This window comes from Eucalyptus grandis, chromosome 2, assembly GCF_016545825.1.
Source record: "Eucalyptus grandis isolate ANBG69807.140 chromosome 2, ASM1654582v1, whole genome shotgun sequence".
Classification (NCBI taxonomy): Eukaryota; Viridiplantae; Streptophyta; class Magnoliopsida; order Myrtales; family Myrtaceae; genus Eucalyptus; species Eucalyptus grandis.
This window is the reverse complement of record NC_052613.1, coordinates 13,174,281-13,195,929: the sequence shown is the minus strand read 5'-3', so window position 1 is coordinate 13,195,929 and position 21,649 is coordinate 13,174,281. Positions and strand designations below refer to the sequence as shown.

General features: G+C 38.9%; 1 protein-coding gene and 2 pseudogenes across 1 annotated transcript; 2 read left to right on the top strand and 1 right to left on the bottom strand.

Moving 5' to 3' along the window:
* The first annotated feature begins 2,400 nt into the window (after positions 1-2,400).
* LOC104434587 lies at positions 2,401-3,992 on the top strand (annotated as a pseudogene).
* Positions 3,993-7,670: 3,678 nt separating this feature from the next.
* Positions 7,671-13,016, top strand: LOC104432258 (annotated as a pseudogene).
* A 1,858-nt stretch (positions 13,017-14,874) lies between these two features.
* Positions 14,875-21,484, bottom strand: LOC104423567 (prostaglandin E synthase 2). Its single transcript, XM_010036041.3, has 7 exons — positions 21,360-21,484; positions 19,786-20,336; positions 18,826-18,960; positions 18,541-18,634; positions 18,154-18,248; positions 16,680-16,847; positions 14,875-15,412 (listed from the first exon to the last, which is right to left on the bottom strand). The coding sequence occupies exons 1-7, from the start codon at positions 21,482-21,484 to the stop codon at positions 15,252-15,254; spliced, it is 1,329 nt and encodes a 442-aa protein (XP_010034343.2). The 3' UTR covers positions 14,875-15,251.
* Between the last annotated feature and the right edge of the window lie 165 nt (positions 21,485-21,649).

Sequence of the window (21,649 nt, the reverse complement as noted above, 5' to 3'; positions counted from 1 at the left end):
GCTTCACTTTCCAGACAAAAAAGCACGTGATATGCAATAAAGTCTATGTAGATGTTCTCTGTATACTATGAAAGAAGCACTTGTGGACAAAAAGTACATCATTTTGATTCTTCTAACCACTAGCGTTCATGTGAAAAGCACCCAAAATTCAATGGATGTCAGAGTGCTGTAGCCTAGTCCCAGGAAAACATTATTACTGCTTCAATGCTTTTGACATATGTACGTGATTTGCCAACAAAATTGTCTAAAAAAATCCTAAAGATATTATATGATAGCAAATTAAATTCTAAACTTTTCAATTTAAGTAATTTAATTTTAAGTTTTTTTACAATTTATCAATATAATCATTTTTGGTCTAAAGCGCTGAATTGATGATCATGCTACATAGGATGGTTAGCATCTACATCAACAATTTTTTAGTCAAAATTGGCTCGAAGAACTACATTAGCAAATCATTAACAAATTTAGAGCTAAATTGATCAATTTGAAAAGTTTAGGATTGAATTGGCGGTCGTCCAATAGGTTTACGATATTTAGGATAATTATCCAATGACGAAGAAAATGAGGGAATATTTATTGGCTTACAGAAAGATATACAAATTGCTATCTACGAAAAAGACTATCATGCAAATTAGTTGTAATTGGTAGACCAAATAGACAAACCAAGAACATATAAATGTGCCAACGTCTTCAAATGAATAAAAGAAATCATAGTAAAGTTTTAAATTATGTGTGCATGAACGGTACATGTAATAGTATTTTTTATTAACATAATGTCCAACCGACAAAAAATCAAGTACGTAGAAAAAGTCTGTCTTCAATCAAATGTTTGATAAGCCACTAAAATATTTTGAGTGGAAGAAAAGAAGTGCTTTAGACTTAGAAATATATTTTAAATCTCCAATTACATTCAAGTGTGCACCAAACTATCTGAGCATATACTTTTGTTGATTTGGGCGAGGAGATGAAAGGAAAAGCAATGGAATTGGCCAAAAAAGTGGACAAGAATAATACGTTATTTTTCAAATTTTATTATTGAAATTATTCGGGAAGATAATTTAAAGAAATTAACATTGAGAATTTTATAGTCTCCAAGTGTGCTTGACATTTAGCTGCTAAAATCTTTTTGCAATGGCGTGAAATTATCGAAAGTATTTCCTATTCTCTTTCACATGAAAGAATGAAAAATATAAAAAAACAAAAACAATTTAAGTGAAACCGAGCAATGAATCCAAAGGATGAGTTTGTAGAACAAATATCGCCTAAAAAGAAGTGTAGGTATTCGATTGTAAGCTGAACAAAAGCTTAGCTTACTATGTCATTATCCCTAACTCCTAAACCGCTCTAAGAAAAGCATTTGACGAAAAATATTGTCTACAAATGTGACTATAAAATGGTACGTTGGAAGTGGACGGCCCAGCGGCGGGGCAATGACCGTGAGACTGGTAGTTCTCTCTCTCTCTCCCCATTCCGGCATTTTTTTTTTCTTGCTGTATTTTTCTTTTTGTTTTTCTCTTTGCTTTTTCTTTTCTTTTCTTTTATTCAACTTAAATTTGAAAAGGTATATGAAAATTTAGACATAATTCTAATAGACAGGTACAATAGAGATTAATGATGAAATATCACAAAATAAATGAACATGAAAAGGGTTGGATGAAAATTGTAGTATTGTAAATTTTAACAGTAATGCATGGAAATTCTACTAGTATTGCTGGATTTTATTGCCTTTCGGTTTGACATTTGCTTCACTTTCTTTTAGACAAAAACTACATGATGTCCACAAAAGCCTTGGTCTTCCTGAGTTTATGCTTAAATTACAAAAACAAATAAATGATAGTGGAAAGTACGAATATATGGGCCTGACTTAAAAAAGAAAAAATGCAAATGGGAGGTGAAACAAGCACTTGTGGACAGAAATCGTCCTTAAAAGTCTTCATCTTCGTTCGGTCCTTTTAGGCAGGAAAAAAGCCTTGGTCTTCCTGAACTTTCATAGTTTTCTCTCTCCATTAGCTCACTCTGAAGAATCTCATTTTGCTTCGCCATTGCCCTTGGATTTTATTGCCTTTCGGTTTGACATTTGCTTCACTTTCTAGACTTATATATGATGTGTTTTTAAAAAAAAACTACATGATGTCCACAAAAGCCTTGGTCTTCCTGAGTTTATGCTTGACCTTCTTGAATTTTAAATAGAAAAAAAAAAAAAAAAAAACATGAAAAACTTGGTAAATGGTTAAATTACATGAATGAAAATAAATGATAGTGGAAAGTACAAATATATGGGCCTGACTTAAAAAAAAAAATCAAATGGGAGGTGAAACAAGCACTTGTGGACAGAAATCGTCCTTAAAAGTCTTCATCTTCGTTCGGTCCTTTTAGGCAGGAAAAAGCCTTGGTCTTCCTGAACTTTCATAGTTTTCTCTCCATTAGCTCACTCTCATTTTGCTTCGCCATTGCCCTTGTTGTTCTCTGCAGTGACTGATTCACCCATGGCCATTGGAGAGATCGTTTTGGGTTCCTTCTTGCAGGTCCTCTTCGACAGGTTGACTTCTCTGGGATTGGAATATGCACAACGCGAAGGAATCAACACTGCTTTACTCGACGAGTGGAAGGGGATGCTGGAAACAATCAACGTGGTGCTGGATGATGCAGAGGACAAGCAGTTGGGCGGTAACCGTCTAGTGAAGCTGTGGCTGGATGATGTTAGGGACTTGGCCTATGACATGGAAGACTTGCTCGATGAGTTCGCGATTGAAGCCACTCAAGTTAAGTCTGGGGCAGAATCCAGCGCAAGCAGAGATCAGAAGAAAAGGAAATTCTTTTCCTGGGGCCAAGATGGATCATCCGGATCGAATTTGAACTCGTGGAAATTCTTTTCCTGGGGCCAAGATGGATCATCCAGATCGAATCTGAACTCGTGCTCGTTTGAAACTAAGGTACAAGAGATCAGTGGCAGGTTGGAAAATATTGTCACTAGGAAGGCTCGTCTGACCTTGAGAGAGAATGCCGCGGACATATCCAACTACACCAACAAAAGGCTCCCTAGCACTTCTTTGCCGGAGACTCGGTTTTTCGGCAGGGAGAAGGAAGAAGCGGAGTTACTGGAACTATTGATCGGTGAGGTTGGAAATTCCGATGCCAGGCTGAGCATAGTCCCCATAGTTGGGATGGGCGGTGTTGGAAAGACAGCAATGGCTCAACGGTTGTACAATGATCCCAAAATGAATAGCTATTTCGAGAGGAAAGCATGGGTTTGTGTTTCAGATGTTTTTGATGTTGTCGACATAACAAAGACTATTTTACAATCAATAACTGGGTCCCTGCAAGGGCAACAATCTTAACGAGCATCAAGTTAAATTGAAAGATGATCTATCGGGAAAGAAGTTTCTTGTGGTCTTAGATGATGTCTGGAATGAGAAGTATGGAGAATGGACTTCCCTCTTAAAGCCATTTGAAGCGGGGGCTAAGGGAAGCAAGATCATCATCACGACGCGCAACCATCCCGTGGTTTCCATAACAGGAGCTTCGCCATATCCTTTGAAGGAGTTGTCTGTTGATAATTGTACCAGCTTATTAGCCTATCACGCTTTGGAAGCAAGAAATTTCGAGAGGCACCCGCATCTAGAAATAGTAGGCAAGAAAATAGCTGAAAAATGTAGAGGTTTACCTTTGGCAGCGAAGATATTGGGCGGTCTCCTACGTAATAAAGAGAATCCAGACGAATGGGAAGCTATCTTAAATAATAGAATATGGGATGTAGCATCGGCAAAAAACGATGAGGTTCTTCCAGCTTTGAAATTGAGTTATGTCCATCTCCCTTCTTATTTGAAGAGATGTTTTGCGTATTGCGCTGTATTTCCAAAGGACTACGAATTTGAGAGGGACGAGCTGGCACTCTTATGGATAGCAGAGGGCTTTTTAGGTGAAGAAAAAGAAAAAGAAAAAGGGGTATCTTGAGATTGGGACGTGATTGCTTTGATGAGTTAGTATCTAGATCCTTTTTTCAGCAATCCAATGTTAACACATCGAAGTTTTTGATGCATGATCTTTTGAATGATCTAGCAAAGTCAATTGCAAATACGACATGCTTTACCTTTGGGGACTCAAAAGTAGTGAGTACTGAAGAGAAAGCTCGTTATGCATCATTTGTCTCAGAGATGGTTACAACAGAAAGCTCGAGAGCATATGCTCGAATGAAGGTACTAAGAAGTTTAATGCTGTTGAATGTTCAATTTACTCAAAATAGAAAAGGAATTTTTATTTCCGGAAAGGTGCTGCACGACTTGCTAACAAACTTGAAGTACTTGCGGGTGTTATCATTATGCCATTGTGACATCATAGAGGTACCGAATTGTGTCTGTGATTTAAAACATCTCCGATATCTCAATCTCTCATACACCAATATCAAAAGGCTACCCGAGTCAATTGGTGCCTTGTGCAAATTACAAGCTTTGATCTTAAGAGGTTGTGAGTACCTTTCTATGTTGCCTCCGGATATAGCAAATTTGGTCAGCTTACAGTTTCTTGACATTAGAGGTACAAAGGGTCTGAAAGAGATGCCATTAAATATCGGTAATTTGAGGAATCTTATTATCTTGCCCAAGTTTGTGGTAGGACCAGAGAAAGGGTCACAATTAAAGGAGTTAAAGAACTTGCCACATCTTCAAGGAGATTTACTCATATCTGAATTGCAGAAGGTGGAAGAAGTTAGAGATGCAATTGATGCTAATTTGTTTGGAAAGCAAGACCTTAGCAACTTATTCTTGCATTGGAATGAAGGTTCTGGAGATTTCCGAAATACAGAGCGCGAAGCACGGGTTCTTCACTCTCTGCGACCTCACACTAATATTAGAAATCTCACTATCTCATACTATGGTGGTGAATCACTCCCGTCATGGTTAGGTGATCCATCCTATTCTAAGATAGTGTATTTGCGCTTGCTTGGCTGTCCTCATGTTAGTTCGCTACCATCCCTTGGACAGCTCCCTTCACTCAAAGAATTATCTCTTGAAGGTCTAAGTGCAGTACGCATGATAGGCTTGAATTTTACGGAACTAAAAGCCCTTTTCCATCCTTAACAATTTTGAAGTTTGAAGGGATGTCGGCATGGAAAGATTGGTCTTGTTATGCTGGAAGTCAAGAAGAAAAAGAATCATTCTCCTGTCTTCAGCATCTTGTTGTCCGAAGATGTCCAGAGTTGATGGGGACATTGCCTCGTCAATTAGATCATCTCATAAAGCTAGAAATTTTTTCATGCTTGCATTTGAATGACTCAACCAATAAGGTTCATCTTCCCTCTCTTCGTGAGTTACACATTGGGGATTGTAACAAGGAGATCTTAAAGAAGTTGGAAGACCTAACTTCTTTAACCATTCTCAAAATTGAGAATCTTGTGGAGCTTGTTTGCTTTGATAATGGATTTATGAGCTACTTGGTCAAGTTAAAGGAGCTTCATATAGGAAGATGTGAGATGCTAACATACCTATGGCAAGATGGAATTGAAATGCAAAATCTTTCTTGCCTCCAGAGTGTAGTCATTGAAGATTGTCCTCGATTCACATCTTTTATGGAGGGAGAAGGAGAGATTGAGCTGCCATGCAACCTTGAAAGGATGGAGTTGGGGGGTTGCACGAGTTTAGAAAGGCTTCCAAGCAAGTTGCACACACTTAAACGTTTGATTATTTGGAGTTGTCCAAAAATCATGGGACTAACCATTTCTCCAAATGACTCGAGCAGCAATAACACGATGTCGCAGCTTGAATATCTGTGGATTAGTGGTTGTGATTCTTGGATATCTTTTCCATTTGCTAAGGATAGACTTGCTACTTTGAAGACACTTTGTATTAGGAATTGTAAGGGAGTAGAGTCGCTAGCAGAGATCACCGTAGTAGAATCGCTAGAATCTCTAAATATTAGCTATTGTATGAATTTGAGAAGCCTACCACAGTGCCTTCACACGCTCGTCCATCTTACTCATTTGGAAATAAGTGGTTGTCCAGCACTGGAGGACCTCCCTCCCCTTCCCCTCACCTTGTCGAGTCTTTCACTTTCTGGGTGTCCGAAGATGAAGTCTATTGCCAACAGTTGTAACAAACATTGATAGTTGATAACAATCTCACTTTACTTTGTGAAGATAAAGTATTAGAGTGGTGTCTTACGTCCCTTGGAGATGGAGTAAAAATATCGAATGCTTCCCCAAACTTCCAATCACCTTATTGCACCTTCGACTTGACTCTTGTCCGAAGATAAAGTCATTGGAGTGCCATCGTCTTACGTCCCTTGAGAAGCTATATATTTTAAGTTGTGAAAATATCGAATGCTTCCCCGAAGGAGGCTTGCCTCCAAATTTGCGGTTGTTTGAGATTTGGGGGTGCAAGAATATGAAGCAGCCAGTGAGAAAATGGGGCTTGCCCATGCTCACTTCCCTCGAGAGATTGGGAATGGACGGATGCAGCATGGGAGGGGAGGGAGACAAGGAGTGCTTTCCTTCGGAGGAAGACAACGGGGATTCCTGGAGTCTTCTCTTTCCTTCCTCTCTTAAGTTTGTTTCGATTGACGATATGAGGAACGTGGAAAGACTATCAAATGGCCTTCGCAACCATCTCTCCTCTCTCCAAGATTTATGGATTGGAAATTGCCCGAAGTTGAGGGACTTGCCAGAGGATGGCTTCCCTCCCTCGTTCCAATGGTTGTCCATATTTAAATGCAAGATTCTGAAAGATCAATGCTCAAAACACACCGGCGACTATTGGCCCCTCGTCCAAGAGATCCCTTCATCGACATTGATTTCCGTTCGGATCCAAAAATTGATGGGTTCCATGGATGGTCGAAGGTTTTCTTAGGGTTCGGGTAAGTTTATGGTTTCGAAGGCATCGATTTCCCATTCTGCTCTCTCAGCTCGATGCTCGATACAAATCGATACTTTCCCATGAAGAAGCTCCGCATGAATTTCCGAAAATCTAAGAAATCCCTGACATCCGCATTGATTGGGTTCTCAGATCCGATGAAGTGAAATCGATCCACTTTCGCTGTCCTTTGCTAATTGCCGCGATTCAATCCCTTCCATCTACGTTCAGATTTCTATGGGTTCAGGTGAGTCCTTTCGTCTTGAATGCATCGATTTTGTGTCTCTGTTCTTCGGTTCGACGCTTAATACGAAGTAATTTCTTCCAATGTGCGCAGACGTTTGCTTTTCGTGGAGTACGACTGAAATTCAGAGCTGAAAAATTGATAATTAGCTGCTTGAATATCCAGCAAGAGCTTCCTTTAGTCTCCAATTGCACTGGCTTGTGAAAAATGATGATGATGATGATGATGATATTCTTGTATGCCACAGCTGCATCCATGTCCACTACTGCCTTGGGCCGGCTTTTCTCTTTAGCCACCGCAATGCTCTTTCGAACAGCAAGTAATTCAGCCTCCTCTGTTTCTGTTTTGGCCTCAATCCCAACAAATTTTTGTTCATATATGGATGCGAAGTTGGGGTACTTGCCAGAGGATGGCCCCTCTCTCTCTCCCTTCAAGAGATCCCTTTCATCAGCATTGATAGCATTCGGATCCAATGAAGTAAAATCGATCATGCCCGAGCCATGATGATAGATTTGTCTTTGTTGACTTCTTTTTGTTCCTCAGGTAATGCTTCCAACTTCTTTCATATTTCACTTTCATTTGTTGGATTCATTCTTTGATGTAATGTAAGTTTTCTTGGGTTCGGGTATGTTTTTGGTTTTCAAGGCATCAATTTTGATTCCGCTCCCTCAATTCGATGCGTAATACAGACTGATATTGGAACTCGAGTCTCTAGCTCATTTTGAAAGCCAGAAAATGAAATTTATTGGATTGTTAATTGACGGGGATTGTGCTGCTGTTGTCTCTTCTCAATTAGCTTATCCCACATCGAGATTTGACATGTCTTACCCTCTGTGGCAGATTGTTTGTGGTTGTCGATGATATCTCCTGCTTGTTCCAAGGACACAGAGAATGTAGCTCTTCGTAAGCAGCAATATGGATCGAACAAAACCGAAAATGAGGTCATCATCGTTATAGAAGCTTATAGAACTCTCGAGGGATCAGAGGCCTTACCCTGTTGATCAAGTTGTGAGAGATATCGGCAGGAAGTTTGGTTTTGTGCTCTTCGACAGCTCTTCTCAAACCACTTTTCAGGCCTCCATGAGTAATAATAATGTTCATTGGTTTCGTTCTGGGATAATCTCTCCCTCCACCTGCAATCTATATCTAATCCTTTCTGTTCTCTGAATCATGCAGGATGTTGATGGAAGTGTTCCTTTCTTCTGGAGAATTGATTCTAGAGGCAGTCTTGTTCTCTCGGATGATGCAGAAGTCGTGAAGATGGGCTTTGGAAAATCTTTCGCACCATTCCCTTAAGGTAATTATTTTTTCGGATTGTTGATGCGGCTCCACTGGAGTTCGGTCCATGCATTGCAATGTGAAAAGTAAGGATGGATGAGCTCTGCTGATATTAAGCAGAGTTCAGAGGAGAATGTTATGTTGTTGGGTAACATCATATTGGAAAAATTGGTTCCGAACCTAAATTTATAATTTATGGTTAAAATGGTGTTCTTTACCTGTGTGCATGTTTTAATTTGTGCATTTTCAACTACAATGTTGCTCTTCCAATGGTTTTGAGCGCCAAATTGTTCACCTTTTAACGTTGCCTTCTTTTCCAACTCAGGATGCTGCTTCACCAGCTCTGGAGGTTTGAGGAGTTATGAGCACCCACCGAATGAGGTGAAGCCGGTTCCTCAATTCGATGCTTGATACAAACTGATTTTCCTTGTTCAGATTTTTCACATAAATTTTCAAAAACCAGCCGCTGAAGGTGAAAGATTGACATATGTAGAATGAAATGTTCACAAAGCTGCATCTTGCTATATTGATGACATATCTTGAACTCTTCTTGATGCCCAAAAACTGTGCTTATTTTTGCACTTGAGTGACCCACCAAACAAATTGTGAATTAAAATGCACTATGCTTTGTGTGAGAATCACCAAGAATCATAGAGTTCCACAATCATATTCCTCTGCATTTTCAGCGTTTGTTGTATGTTCTCTTCCCAACATCTTTTTTCTTGTGCCCTTAAGCTCATTCACTGTGGTTGTTTTGCATATACCATTGTGATCTGTATTGGCAAAATCTCTTGGAAGGATCTCTTGCGAATGCTGTTGAGGTGGGGCTAATGCTGTTGATGTTAAGTGTCACTTTTTGCAATTTAATAAAAGAAAAAAGAAGCGTTTAATTTTATTTGGTGTACTGAGATGTTCTAAATTTTCTTCTAGTGAATACGATCTAAATAATAATAATCTTTTCTAAAATCTAAAAGTGGTGATTAGTTATGTGGATGTTGTGATATGATTGTGAAGAAAAGGGATGCACTTCCTTTCTTTTTTTTTTTCAATGGTTTCCTTTATCATTGAGAACCTTCTTTTTGTTGATGATGATCCTTTGTAGTATTAACCAGTCAATCTGGGATAAAATTCTGGGGCACCTCATGGCTCCAACCTTTCAATGCCACACCAATTCATGACAGCATTGATATTCCATAAATCACCTTCTGCTTGGGTCTTGATCTCTGGTGGGTTAGGAAATATTACTAAAAGCTTGCAAGAAATATTTAGCCAATTTACTCATTCTTGTTTGGTTGAGATTGAAATGATATCCTACCTACTTCTGTGATTGCGTTATCAGCAGTGACCTCTGGGGCAAATCTAGTCAGTTCTTTAAAGTATCAGTCATGTGTGTTTACTCTACAGTGGAATATTATTTTGTCTTACATTATGTTATTTTATCTGAAAATACCTTCTTATGTGGCATTCTTCCCGTAGGGTTTTCCGGAACAAAAGTTTCGAGCTCACTTGTGTTTGTCTGGTGTAACTGGAAATCTTGCACTTCAACAAATGCAAACCTTGTTTGATACATCTCCTCCCTCTCTGCTACTGTTGCATATGTAAATTTTTGGTTGAAGCAATTTTCATGTGAGATTGTGAAGCTCTATTAGAGGTTAGTTAATTTGTAATCTAAATTGCAGTTCACTGTGTACTTTCTCTGAGGCTTTTTGGATGTTATTGCACATATAACATGGTGCTTTGCCCATATAAATAGGTGGTTAGAAAAGCAGTGTTGCATTTTTCAAGAAACCTCACATACTTTTGCTTGTGAGCCATCCGATCATCTGGTAAGTTTTACTCATTTTTCTCCATTTTGTGACTTTGATTACTTTTTCAGTTAGCTTGTTATATTGTTCTTGCACTAATTGAACTTATAGGAATCTGGTCTTTACATTGAAAATACAATGGAACCAATTAGTGATCACAATAGGGAGCCTCTGCCATCTTACATCTAACTTATAATGGAACAGAAACCAATCTAATTGTCCAACTGGCAAATTATTGGGAATCAAACATGTATGCTAGCATGATCAGTGTTTTTGTATTACAGTAATCTATAATACCAAGTAGTTCCAATATCCTATAGGCAGCATTGGGTTTTCCACATAATTAATGTGGAAATTTCTTTGTTTGTAAATGTGGACTTTAAGTTCTACTTTAATGGCCTATGACTACTAAAGTGTTCTCTTTGCAAATTCCTAGTTTCTTGTCTAAGGATTGATGAGTATGATTCTGCATTTTTTACTATCCCAAACTGCAGGATTTGGATGCGGTTGAGGCGCTCATTCAAGGTCTGGTCTTGTTCCAAGGAAGATGTCTGACTGTGAGATTGACTTTTTTGCCAAAATACTTCAATTTGACCAATGATGGATCGTCTTTACAGCTAATAGCCATCTTTTTACCTTGATTTGCAGGTTGGTGACAATGAGCATCCAATATCTGGAAGCATGGCAAGCTCTGGATGGTTTCTCAAGGCAAGGTGGTCCCTTTCCGTGGGAATTTCCAGGATCATAAGAAGATATTTCAGTCCTCGTTGAATCAGGTGAGTTTAGTTCTTTTCATCAGCCAAGAGTGGTTCAATGGGATCACATGACATTACCTTACAAAACATAAAATGAGGCTTTGTTACAGAGAGAAAGCAAAAAATGATGAAGAGAGGATTGCTGCTGATATACAGGATGTACTCACAGTAACAGCAACCTTCGTTTGTCATTTTGATTAGGGCTCATGGAAGGATGAGTCTTAAGTTTTTAACATTGAATATGCAGTATCATTTGCCAATAGCTTTAAAAGTTTGTACTTTTGACTCTAAGTACAGAATTGCTTTTAGTAACTATGTTGTAGGCCATGCCTAGCCAAAAAATACTATATGAAATTCTGTATGTGAATTGGTTAGATAATATCCTTTTAACATGTTCAGGTGATATTCAAAATAAGAAGCTTTCTTTCTTCCCATAACAGTTATTGTATAGATGGAAGGATAAATTGAAAATAGAGGTTTGAATATGCGAATGAAACAACTAAATTTTGAATTAACCATGCAGGCCGAAACCCATTTAAAAACTGATTACCTGGTCAAAGAATAAAGTTTATCTTTCTTCTATTCAAATACCCACTCCATCTCTTGATAATGGTAGCTTTAGCCACACCCAAAAAAAGAAAATCGTGATTTCATTGTTTAGAGAGGCAACGGTTAGATCAAACTGATTTTTGTTGGACTTTATTGTGATATCATGAAAGGTTCCATATATCAGCCTAAATGAGATTGTGGAACTTGAGTCTCTAGTTCATTTTGAAAGCCAGAAAATGAAATTTATTGGATTGTTAATTGATGGAAATTGCGTTACTGTCTTGTCTTCTCAATAAGCTCATCCCACATGGAGATCTGACATGCCTTACCCTCTGTGGCAGTTTGTTTGCGGTTGTTGATGATATCTCCTGCTTGTTCCAAGGAAACATAGACAATGTTGCTCTTCTTAAGCAGCAATATGGATGGAATAAAACCGCTAATGAGGTCATTATCGGCGTAGAAGCTTATTGAACTCTGAGGGATCAGAGGCCTTACCCTGCTGATCAAGTTGTGAGAGACATCAGCAGGAAGTTTGGTTTTGTGCTCTTTGACAGCTCTTCTAAAACAGCTTTTCAGGCCTCTGTGAGTAATAATAATGTTCATTGATTTTGTTCTGGATATCGCTCGCAATCTCTCCCTCAACCTGCGATCTGTATCTAATCCTTTCTGTTCTCTGAATCATGCAGGATGTTGATGGAAGTGTTGCTTTCTTCTGGGGAATTGATTCTGGAGGCAGTCTTGTTCTCTCAGATGATGCAGAAGTCGTGAAGATGGGCTTTGGGAAATCTTTCACACCATTCCCTAAAGGTAATTATTTTTTCGGTTTGTTGATGCGGCTCCACTGGAGTTCGGTCCATGCATTGCAATGTGAAAAGTAAGGATGGATGAGCTCTGCTGATATTAAGCAGAGTTCAGGGGAGAATGTTATGTTGTTGGGTAACATCATATTGAAAAATTGGTTCCGAACCTAAATTTATAATCTAAGGTTAAAGTGGTGTTCTTTAAACGTATGCATCTTTTGATGTGCATTTTAACCTACAATGTTGCTCTTCCAATGGTTTTCGAGTGCCACCAAATCGTTCACCGTTTAACATTGCCTTCTTTTTTGAACTCAGGATGCTTCTTCACCAGCTCTGGAGGTTTGCGGAGTTATGAGCACCCACCGAATGAGGTGAAGCCAGTTCCTAGGGTAGATAGCTCGGGCCAAATGCACGGTGCCACATTCAAAGTGGTGCAGAGACTAAGGAGTCCAACATGCCTAGAGTTGGGAGTGCTGCGAACTGGTCCTTTGCACTGCCTAGTCATATGGTTTGTGGCCCTTTTTTGGCCAGGCCATTAGCTATTGAATGGCCTTCTGTTGCTTATAACCCAGTCACCCTTTCTCATACATTGACAATTTTCCAGCTCTAATGGTTGGTTACTCTATGTTGAGAGTTTGAGATGACATTGTTTTATGCAGCTGTATATGTTGCTTATAAAACCAAGCCTTTACAAAACCTGATCATGCTTTGTGCAGTAATATCTTTCTGGCATTTCATCTAAAGCCATCATGCAGAGTTTATTCAACTAAATGTTTTTTCGCATAGAATCTCTACTGGTAAATCAGACCGGGGATGATATTGTTATATGAGAACAAATGTGAACCAAGATAACTTGGAGCATGCTGGTTTTCATATGGAAATCAAGTTTACACAACGCCTTGGGAAGGGTCATGTGAACTTTAATAACAGAATGATAGCGTCTTAGATATTAAGGCCAAAGCGGCAAACTCTTGTGCAATTTCAAGGCAGTCACAGGGAACTTGACGCATGCCAATACAAACTCAACATGAAGGAAGATAGAATAGCTCTCGATATGATGACTAACATCAAATTGCTGATTAACCAAAAAAAAAAAAAAACAAATAAACAAACACTTTGCCTGACCATTCTGGTTGGAGAGACCTCTTTAGACCTTCGCATGGCCTATGCCCCTGTTGTTTTTCTAAAAACCTGTGTAGATGAAATAAATCTCAGTCTCATCTTATTGACATATGAGCTCTCACTAAAAATTTTGACATAAGTAATGGTTTTGATAGATATACCATCTACATAGCACAGGCTGCACAGCTAACCTAGCAGTCCTGCTTAGAAAAATTCTTGATGTCCACTTCTTTTTGTTTAATTCTTCTGCACAAAATTCGTATTCAACATGTTCATGGATCTCCATACAACATCGAGTATACTGTGAGCACCATCCATCACTTCAATCAGGTCTCCACCTATCTATATGTAGACTCACTATCCACTTTCTCACAGATTTTGATATAGACTTAAAGATATTTTACTCAGTCTCTGCAGTATGATCTCTTAAATTTCAATGAAGTACAAAACTAGAGGAAGATTTGGCACAAAAAGGAAATAGCTTCAGCTTCCGGTAGGTTGGGGGCCTTAACGTATAGATTAATTGAGTAAAAGGTGATGGACATGGACCACATTTAATGTATGAAATTTGACTAATATCAAACTCTTTCGACTTCAATTTACAAAATAAGCAAATCAGACCTAAAAATATCGGTAATCCAACATATTTTTTCTAAAAAATTTATCCATTATGTAAGTTTTTGAACACATATAATGACAAGAGATTTAGCTGTTTACAAATTATAAGATGCAATGCTTTGTTTCGATATGATTCAATTTATTTCTTTTACTGCACTTTATTATGATTTTAAATTGGATTCATGTAATTTTTAAACACCTCGATTTTTATAAAAACACAAGAATATCACCATTTATAGCACATTAAATTTAGTGACATATGATGAAATTGAAACGATGCAGATCTAAGACATTCCTGCGTAGAAGTCTCCCAAGCATCTGATGAAAGTTGAAACGATGCAGAACATACAATATCTTCATCAAGAAGGATTACTAGACTAGCACCTTCCCAGGACCACTGTCTACTGAATCTGCATTTCACCTGTACCACATGACTTAACCAGGAAAGACAATTTTCGTCTTCGAGCACAATTCAAACCCCAGGCGTTGCAACCCCCATCCCAAATGCCACGCCGCGGCACCAACTCAGTCAATGTAGAGTTAGCGCCGCACAAAAGGGACCGCTTTCACGGGAATTTGAACTCGCTTATCCATATGGAAAGAATGGAACTTGTTGATAATTAACGACTCAGCCAGAAACTCACCAAGAGGACATACCTAAAACTGCATTTACATATAAATGCAGTGTCATCTTATCAATAGAATGATCCATCATATGAGCAAGTAAAAGACTTATCAATCTAAGAGTCCCTGATCCTATCCATTCATGTCTCATACCGTCGATGCTACAAACTCCAGACCCATGTGCCGGAACAAAAACGTGGGAGTTAAAATTAGCGGATTGCCCAAGAACAGAAGAAAGGAAACAAATTTCTCATTTTTCATAACATAAATAGACGCAGTTCCAGGATTCTGGCAATAGTCAAACCAGATAAAACAGCTTATACACAAGAAACGACCATTTTTGTAGCAGTCCTGAAAAATCGTGTATATAAAACACCTCCTTTCCTTCGTATTGGTTGGACGTTTATTACAAAGTGAAACAATGATGAAAGAATCCCAAAAATTTTGTTAAGACATATATTACCACCAAATGTCATAAATCTTGGAGGAGAAAAAATCAAGAATGATATGGACTCGTCTTTTTCTACAGGTGGCTATACTTGGATACAGAACCAATTAGCGAGCATCAGTTTGAAAAGCAGAAAGCATGCTCCTGAATCTAACAGGATTTCAGTTCAAGCCTTAATCCTTGAGGACTCTCCCACAGCACTCTCCATTCTTGAGTACCATTCCCCAATACGAGTGTGCTCCACCATATCTTTACCAGACCTCAAATATCGGATCGGTCTTAAAACACCAAAGACAGCAAGATCAGCCAAATTAGGCTTTGAGCCCCCTGAAACAGCAGATATTATGATGAGTAAACATCTTCACCACAAAGGTGCAGACATTATTATGAACAAGGTGCATATGATCACAGACAACCTTTTGCAAATGGAAACTTTTCTCCAGCTGTCAACCAACAGCTATATCAATAAAAGCTTTATATGAGTCGCATAAAAGGTTTTTACCTCAAGCATTATCATAATGTCCTTAAAAAGGTCAGCAACACAAAGCATCATGCCATAAGTTCACACTTCCAGAATCGTTAAATAATGAACATTTCCTAGATCTTGTGAAGGACGAATTTCCCACAACTTTCAAGAATAAGAGAGCATATCTTTTATTGCCTACATGCCATCCCAACTTTTTAATGTAGGTTGGAGACATCATCTATACACCAAATTGTCTGATATCCTGATAGCTCACAGTGGAGATGCTTTAATTAGTATTTTCTCAGAAGGTAGAACCTTTGTCCATCATCTCTACAGGCCCAAGGCTAATAAACATAATAAAAATCTTCTCAAAAGAAATTGATCTATTAACATATCTAGCTTAACAAATGTATAATTTTGAACCTTATCATACTCATTTCTTTGAAGCAATCCCGGCTTAAAGAATAACTAGTTTGTATGCATGCACTATGCTCATGTGCGATAATTTCATTACGCACATCGTTGTAAGGAATCAATAATGAAGTCAATAACTGTCACTGGGTGGACAGATAAAATACTTGACATTATTTTCTTTTTTTACCACTCTGAATTATTCTAGAAAGCAAAAACTTAATGAACATTTTACTACTCTTTCAACAACTTATCAGAGTATTTATTCAAAAATTTAGAAAAAAGAAAGATATGGAAGAAGATGGAATTGATTGTTGCCTTGTAGGAACAATTACAGAATTTCACCAAGTGCAATTTTTAGTATAAAGCAGGAATCCATTAGAGTCGGATAGCTATGTGAGGTGCAGTACAAATAAAACCAGTGATGCAAGTAAAGCAACCAATGCAAACGCCAGTGGCTCTTCCAAGGTGAAGTGTGACAAGGATGATCCAGAAATGTAAAATCACAGAATCTTCCTGCTTTCACAAAAAACCCCCTTTTATTGGGAGGGGTAGTTACCTCACAACAGTCTTGCAGAATGCAAGATGACTACACTACATGCACTGAAAATATTAAATACACAATCTATCAACAGAGGTCAGTAGATGAGTAAAAGACTGATATAATTATCAAAAGAAGCATGTTTCAAGCAACTATTCCATATCTAGAGTGCATACCCAAGAACTCCCCGCCATTTAAGGCATCAACCCATGTCTCCACAGCATCATAGAGGGCAGCACGTTCATCAGTAATATTGTACTTCTTCTTCAGGTTCTTGGATACAAAGTACATTGCAGCAGCTCCAGCATATTTTACCATAATTTTCTCGGTGAAGCTGAAATTACCTGGAATCACAGAACATTTAAATCTAGACACCAATACAGCCATTTCTACAGTAAGATTCTTACAACAAAATGAAAAATATTATCGACCAAATTATTGCAAATGGATAGATGACACTAAACATCCACCTTGTACATGTTTCAAAAGCAATACCAATATAATGAACTTTAAGCATTCGACATTACAAACACCAAAACAACCAAATTGGATTTGAAAGATTGCAAATCACCTAATCAGCAAATCAACATAACCAAGTCCTTTTTGCCTCACACTCCCTCAAAATATATATATATATGCAGCATGATCATGTGAAACAAAACTAAACACATTTAACAACTCAAATGGTGACATCACCTCAGCAGGCCAGAGCACATAACACATATCACTCCATTACAATGTGTCCGTATATCACGTTTCAGCTTTCTAAGGCATAATAAATCAACAATTTAAGCCAATCCAAGCCCATGACTTCATTTTATGTATTTATGATCACATTATGATGATTATTACATAAACACATCTACTTTTTATATATATTTGAGCCAATTACCATATGGCCGTATTTGAGCAAAACAACCCCATGAAACTGATCCGAAAGGCAGGTACCATTGCATTAGTTTTGCAATCATGCAATGACGCTTACATCTCATTTCCAAATTATGTGTATTCCACCTATCTACATCATTTGGAGTTAATTCCACCAGAACAATATTAATCATAGACAAGAACCCTAGATGGAATTCCTTCAATAAAACAAACTGAGAGGAGATATATTATCAGAGAGCCAAGCTATATAATGCACTAGTACAGCAAAACAAATGGCAGATTTTGACAGTGACTGAATGGCATGGCTTTTACTCCATGGAATCAATTTCAAATGCATCCATAATAGCAACAATAAAAAATACGAGTGAGAAATCACAAGCCAAAGAAAACTCATGCGATTGGCTCCATCATTCATCTCCACGTATAAACTACAACCTCTTAGGCATTGATCATGTAGAAACTTGCATAAAACAGTTTGATGACTCTCTCTAGTTATCCAGCAATTACTGTTATATGTATTCTTGCCTGCTAAACACTCTCCTGGGTTTTAAACATGAGCCATTACAGAGAGGAGATGAAGAAGCATTTGTTGCCCTCCTAGTGAAAGCAATCAAAATATATATCCACCTATTCTACCAGATGAGCAAAGCATAAGACTTATCAATCATCTTCTTTTGCTGCCAAATTTATTAATCAACTCGGTGAGGGAAGTAAATCGAAATATCAGTCGTAACTTCACATCAAATCATAAGCGTGTCTTACCATTGCTTGTGATATAATCAAATGACTCAAGAGCCTCAGAGGTATTCCTGTAGATGTTTGGTGATAAGACATGCACCAAGTGATTGTCAACCCATCTGTAGTTAGAACAAAATGAGCACAATCATTAACTCTTGGCATGATATTGGAAGTTTTAGACTCATACTACAGATTAAAGCACAAAGATGAAGCCCCATTTGATCTGGCCGATATTAAGCAAATAACCAATGCACATGATTTGGATGGCATGCAAAAGATGTGCAATTTCCCACATCTGAATTAACAAGTCAATATTTCTTTACAGTCTACGATTGACATGGCAGACTTTACGAGTGTAGGTGTATCATCAACAATAACACATCATGTCATAATATAGAAAAAGGAGACTACCTCCGCCACTTTCTCTCTTCACTGTCATCATCTTCTGTGGCTGGTTTGGCTGACCTTTCAGGAAGTATTTTTTGACCCAGCTTGTCAATGATATCTGCATGATTCAAATTTTTCACATAAGTTACGATCATAATGGCACTCAAATGTAACAAGGGGCTCTTGGGCTGAATAACATTGAAAAATATCCTCAATGAACATAGTTTTCTAGAGTTTTCTCACTGAGCATTTAAAGGTAGAGACAAATTCAGGAATATAGGTTGTGGCAACAAAATGGGAACACAGAACCTGATGAGTCAACTAGCTGCTCGCCATCCACCATCAGTATAGGAACCTTCTTGTAATCGGACCATTTTATCTCTTTCTTACTAATTGGGTTGACTTCAACAACTTTGTAGGGGATGTCATAATAGTCCAAAAAAGCTGAGATTGACAGAAAACTTGAACTCAGTATGAAATGAAAAGGAACAGAAAAATTGAAGAAGGGAACATCATTGCCTATGAGACCATCCTGCTTGGATTAAATAGATAGTCACAAGAAGAAATAACTGTAACAGGTCACTCATCAAGAAATGGGCTAGATCAATACTTTTTCTATTCCACCTCTCAACATACAATGGTTACAACTAAGCTATGACAGGGGAGACACTAATTCGTGATTTTCCAAACCCGATAGAGGATTCAAGGGTGCCATCTATGTAGCCATAAGCCATGAATACAAGCAAGATCCAGAATTTTGTATTATTTGGCACTAAAAGACAAAAGGCTCGCATCTCCAGTTTTCAAGCTTCTAAGTGTTAAAGACGAATAGTAAGAGACTGCATAAGAACAGAACCAATCCTTTCCATTCACAATCAACTACCAACAGGCATGTTATGCTGCAGCACCTTTAGGTGATCAAATCTGAGCAAACGTATAACGAGAAATTTCCAACTCATGTTCCAGTATCCAACTTTTTCATCTTCCTACCTGAATTATACAATTCATCCACTTCCCTGCGCAGTTGATTAATTCCAGATGCATCTTGCCAAGATTCAAACAATTTTTCTCTCTCTCAATCTATCACTGGTGGGAGCACTTCAAATCCCATGCCTGATTCAACTAATTCAGCTCAATCGAAGATTTGACGAAAAATACAACAATAGCACGCAACTACGTCAAATCACTCAAAACGAAATAGACAGAGATCCGCATCACCGCACCAAACACCGAACAGACGAACAGACAACCCCACCCAGAGCACCTTACCTTTAACTTTATTGCAGAAGGGACAAGCTTCGTATTGGTAGAGCACGACCTCCTTCGGGACCACCTCGGGCGACGGCGGCTCCTTCGCGAGGACCTCGCCGGACAGAGCAGCCGACGCTGCAGAAGCCGCAAACACGGCGCCGGCAATGCCGAGAGATGCAGCCCGGGGCGAATCGAGAGGCGGGAGAACCAGCGGCGGCCGGCGCGCCGGGAATAGGCTCCGCCGCCGCCGCCGCCGGTGGCGCCGCTGCAGTAGAGAGCCGCCTGGAGGAGGCGGTGGCGGCCGTCGTGGCCGGAGGCGGAGGAGGAGGAGGCGAGGGCGCGAGAGAGGAAGGAGGGGGCGAGGGTGGAGGAAGCCCTTCTCATCGCGGCGGAGCGAGGCGACACGACGGCGGATCGCGGCTCTTCCACGAGCTTCTTCGCGAGTCGAACGGAGGAGAAGGAGAAACAGAAAAAGGGGAAGAGGTTGAGGGGGTTTATGGCGATCTGGGGTTTTACCAGTCACGGGGGACCCCACAAAAGGGGAAATGAAAAAAGGAAATCGAGAGAAGCTTTTTTATTTATGTTTCAATATATATATATATATATATATATATATATATATATATATATATATATTTTAACTTTAAAAAAAAAAATATATTTGACAATATTATGATTTGAATAATGAAGTAAAAATGAAACTTCTTACCGGTTTAGTTAATTAAATAGTATGTATATATGTGTGTGTATGAATATATGTAAATGCATATCGAAAAAACTAAGCTACAGAAATTAATGTTTTGGTACACTTGTAGTATCCTTGACGAGGTAATTATAAAGTTAATGTATGAGAAGAGGAAGAAGAATTGAGCTTTGAGGTATGGTGCTGCCTAAATACCTATAAAGTTACATTTCCTTATAAGACTATAGATTCTTCGAGATTGCCTAGAAAATAAAAGACTTGCATGATCATAGGACTTTTTAAATTGTGTTTGTCCGTCTAAATAAAATTTCTGATAAAATAAGATGGTGTTAGAAATACATCAGATTATTCGTGTATGAAGCTTTTGGTGAATTTGGATTGAGATTGGACCCCGACAAAATCCGAATATAGGATAATTAGAATTAATATCGCCACGATGATCAATATTGATGCTTATTAACGCTATCGTGATTGTCCTACTATACAATGGCCATTATTGCTTGAGCAACGTGACCAAAAGGTTGTCGCGCAACCTCAGGTCTAGAACAAATCTTGGAGACAGAGAATCAATCTTAAGGGCAACCAATGGTCATTGGTCAAATGTTACGACCACCACGACGTGGTCTATAGCAATGCCAATAGAAACAACTGTACTTGACTTTGACTTTTGTATTTCTTTTCTTCTTTAAGAGGTTGTCAAATTCTTGGCTAATATAAGATGACCTTTACATCAATTAAACTCACCTATAAATGGAAGCCCTCCATAAGGGCGTCATTTTCCTGAACCACGCCCGGTTTGGTTACTAGAGAAGGCTTCACGGGGATCAGAGGTGGAATCCTAACCCGTAAGGGCTTGGCCGGGTTTCCCAATGGGACCATTATCCCATACTACTCTCCCCCCGGGATGGTCATTTCAGGGAGGAGCACTTTAAGGATCTGCTTAGGTCCATCCTTAGGCTCGGGGGGCAGGCTCGGCCCACCCCAGGGGCTTCGTTTTCCCTGGGTTTTCTTCATTGCCCTCTCCGGGCTTGTTCCTTGGATTTCTTGTGGGAGAAACCCTGAAGATAAAAGTCTCGTTCGGGCTCACTTCCCCCAGGAGGGGACAGTAGTTAAAGCCGGTGGGTCGGGTCGGGTTTGGGTCGGGTCATTAATGGTTCGACCAAATTGACCATTAACCCA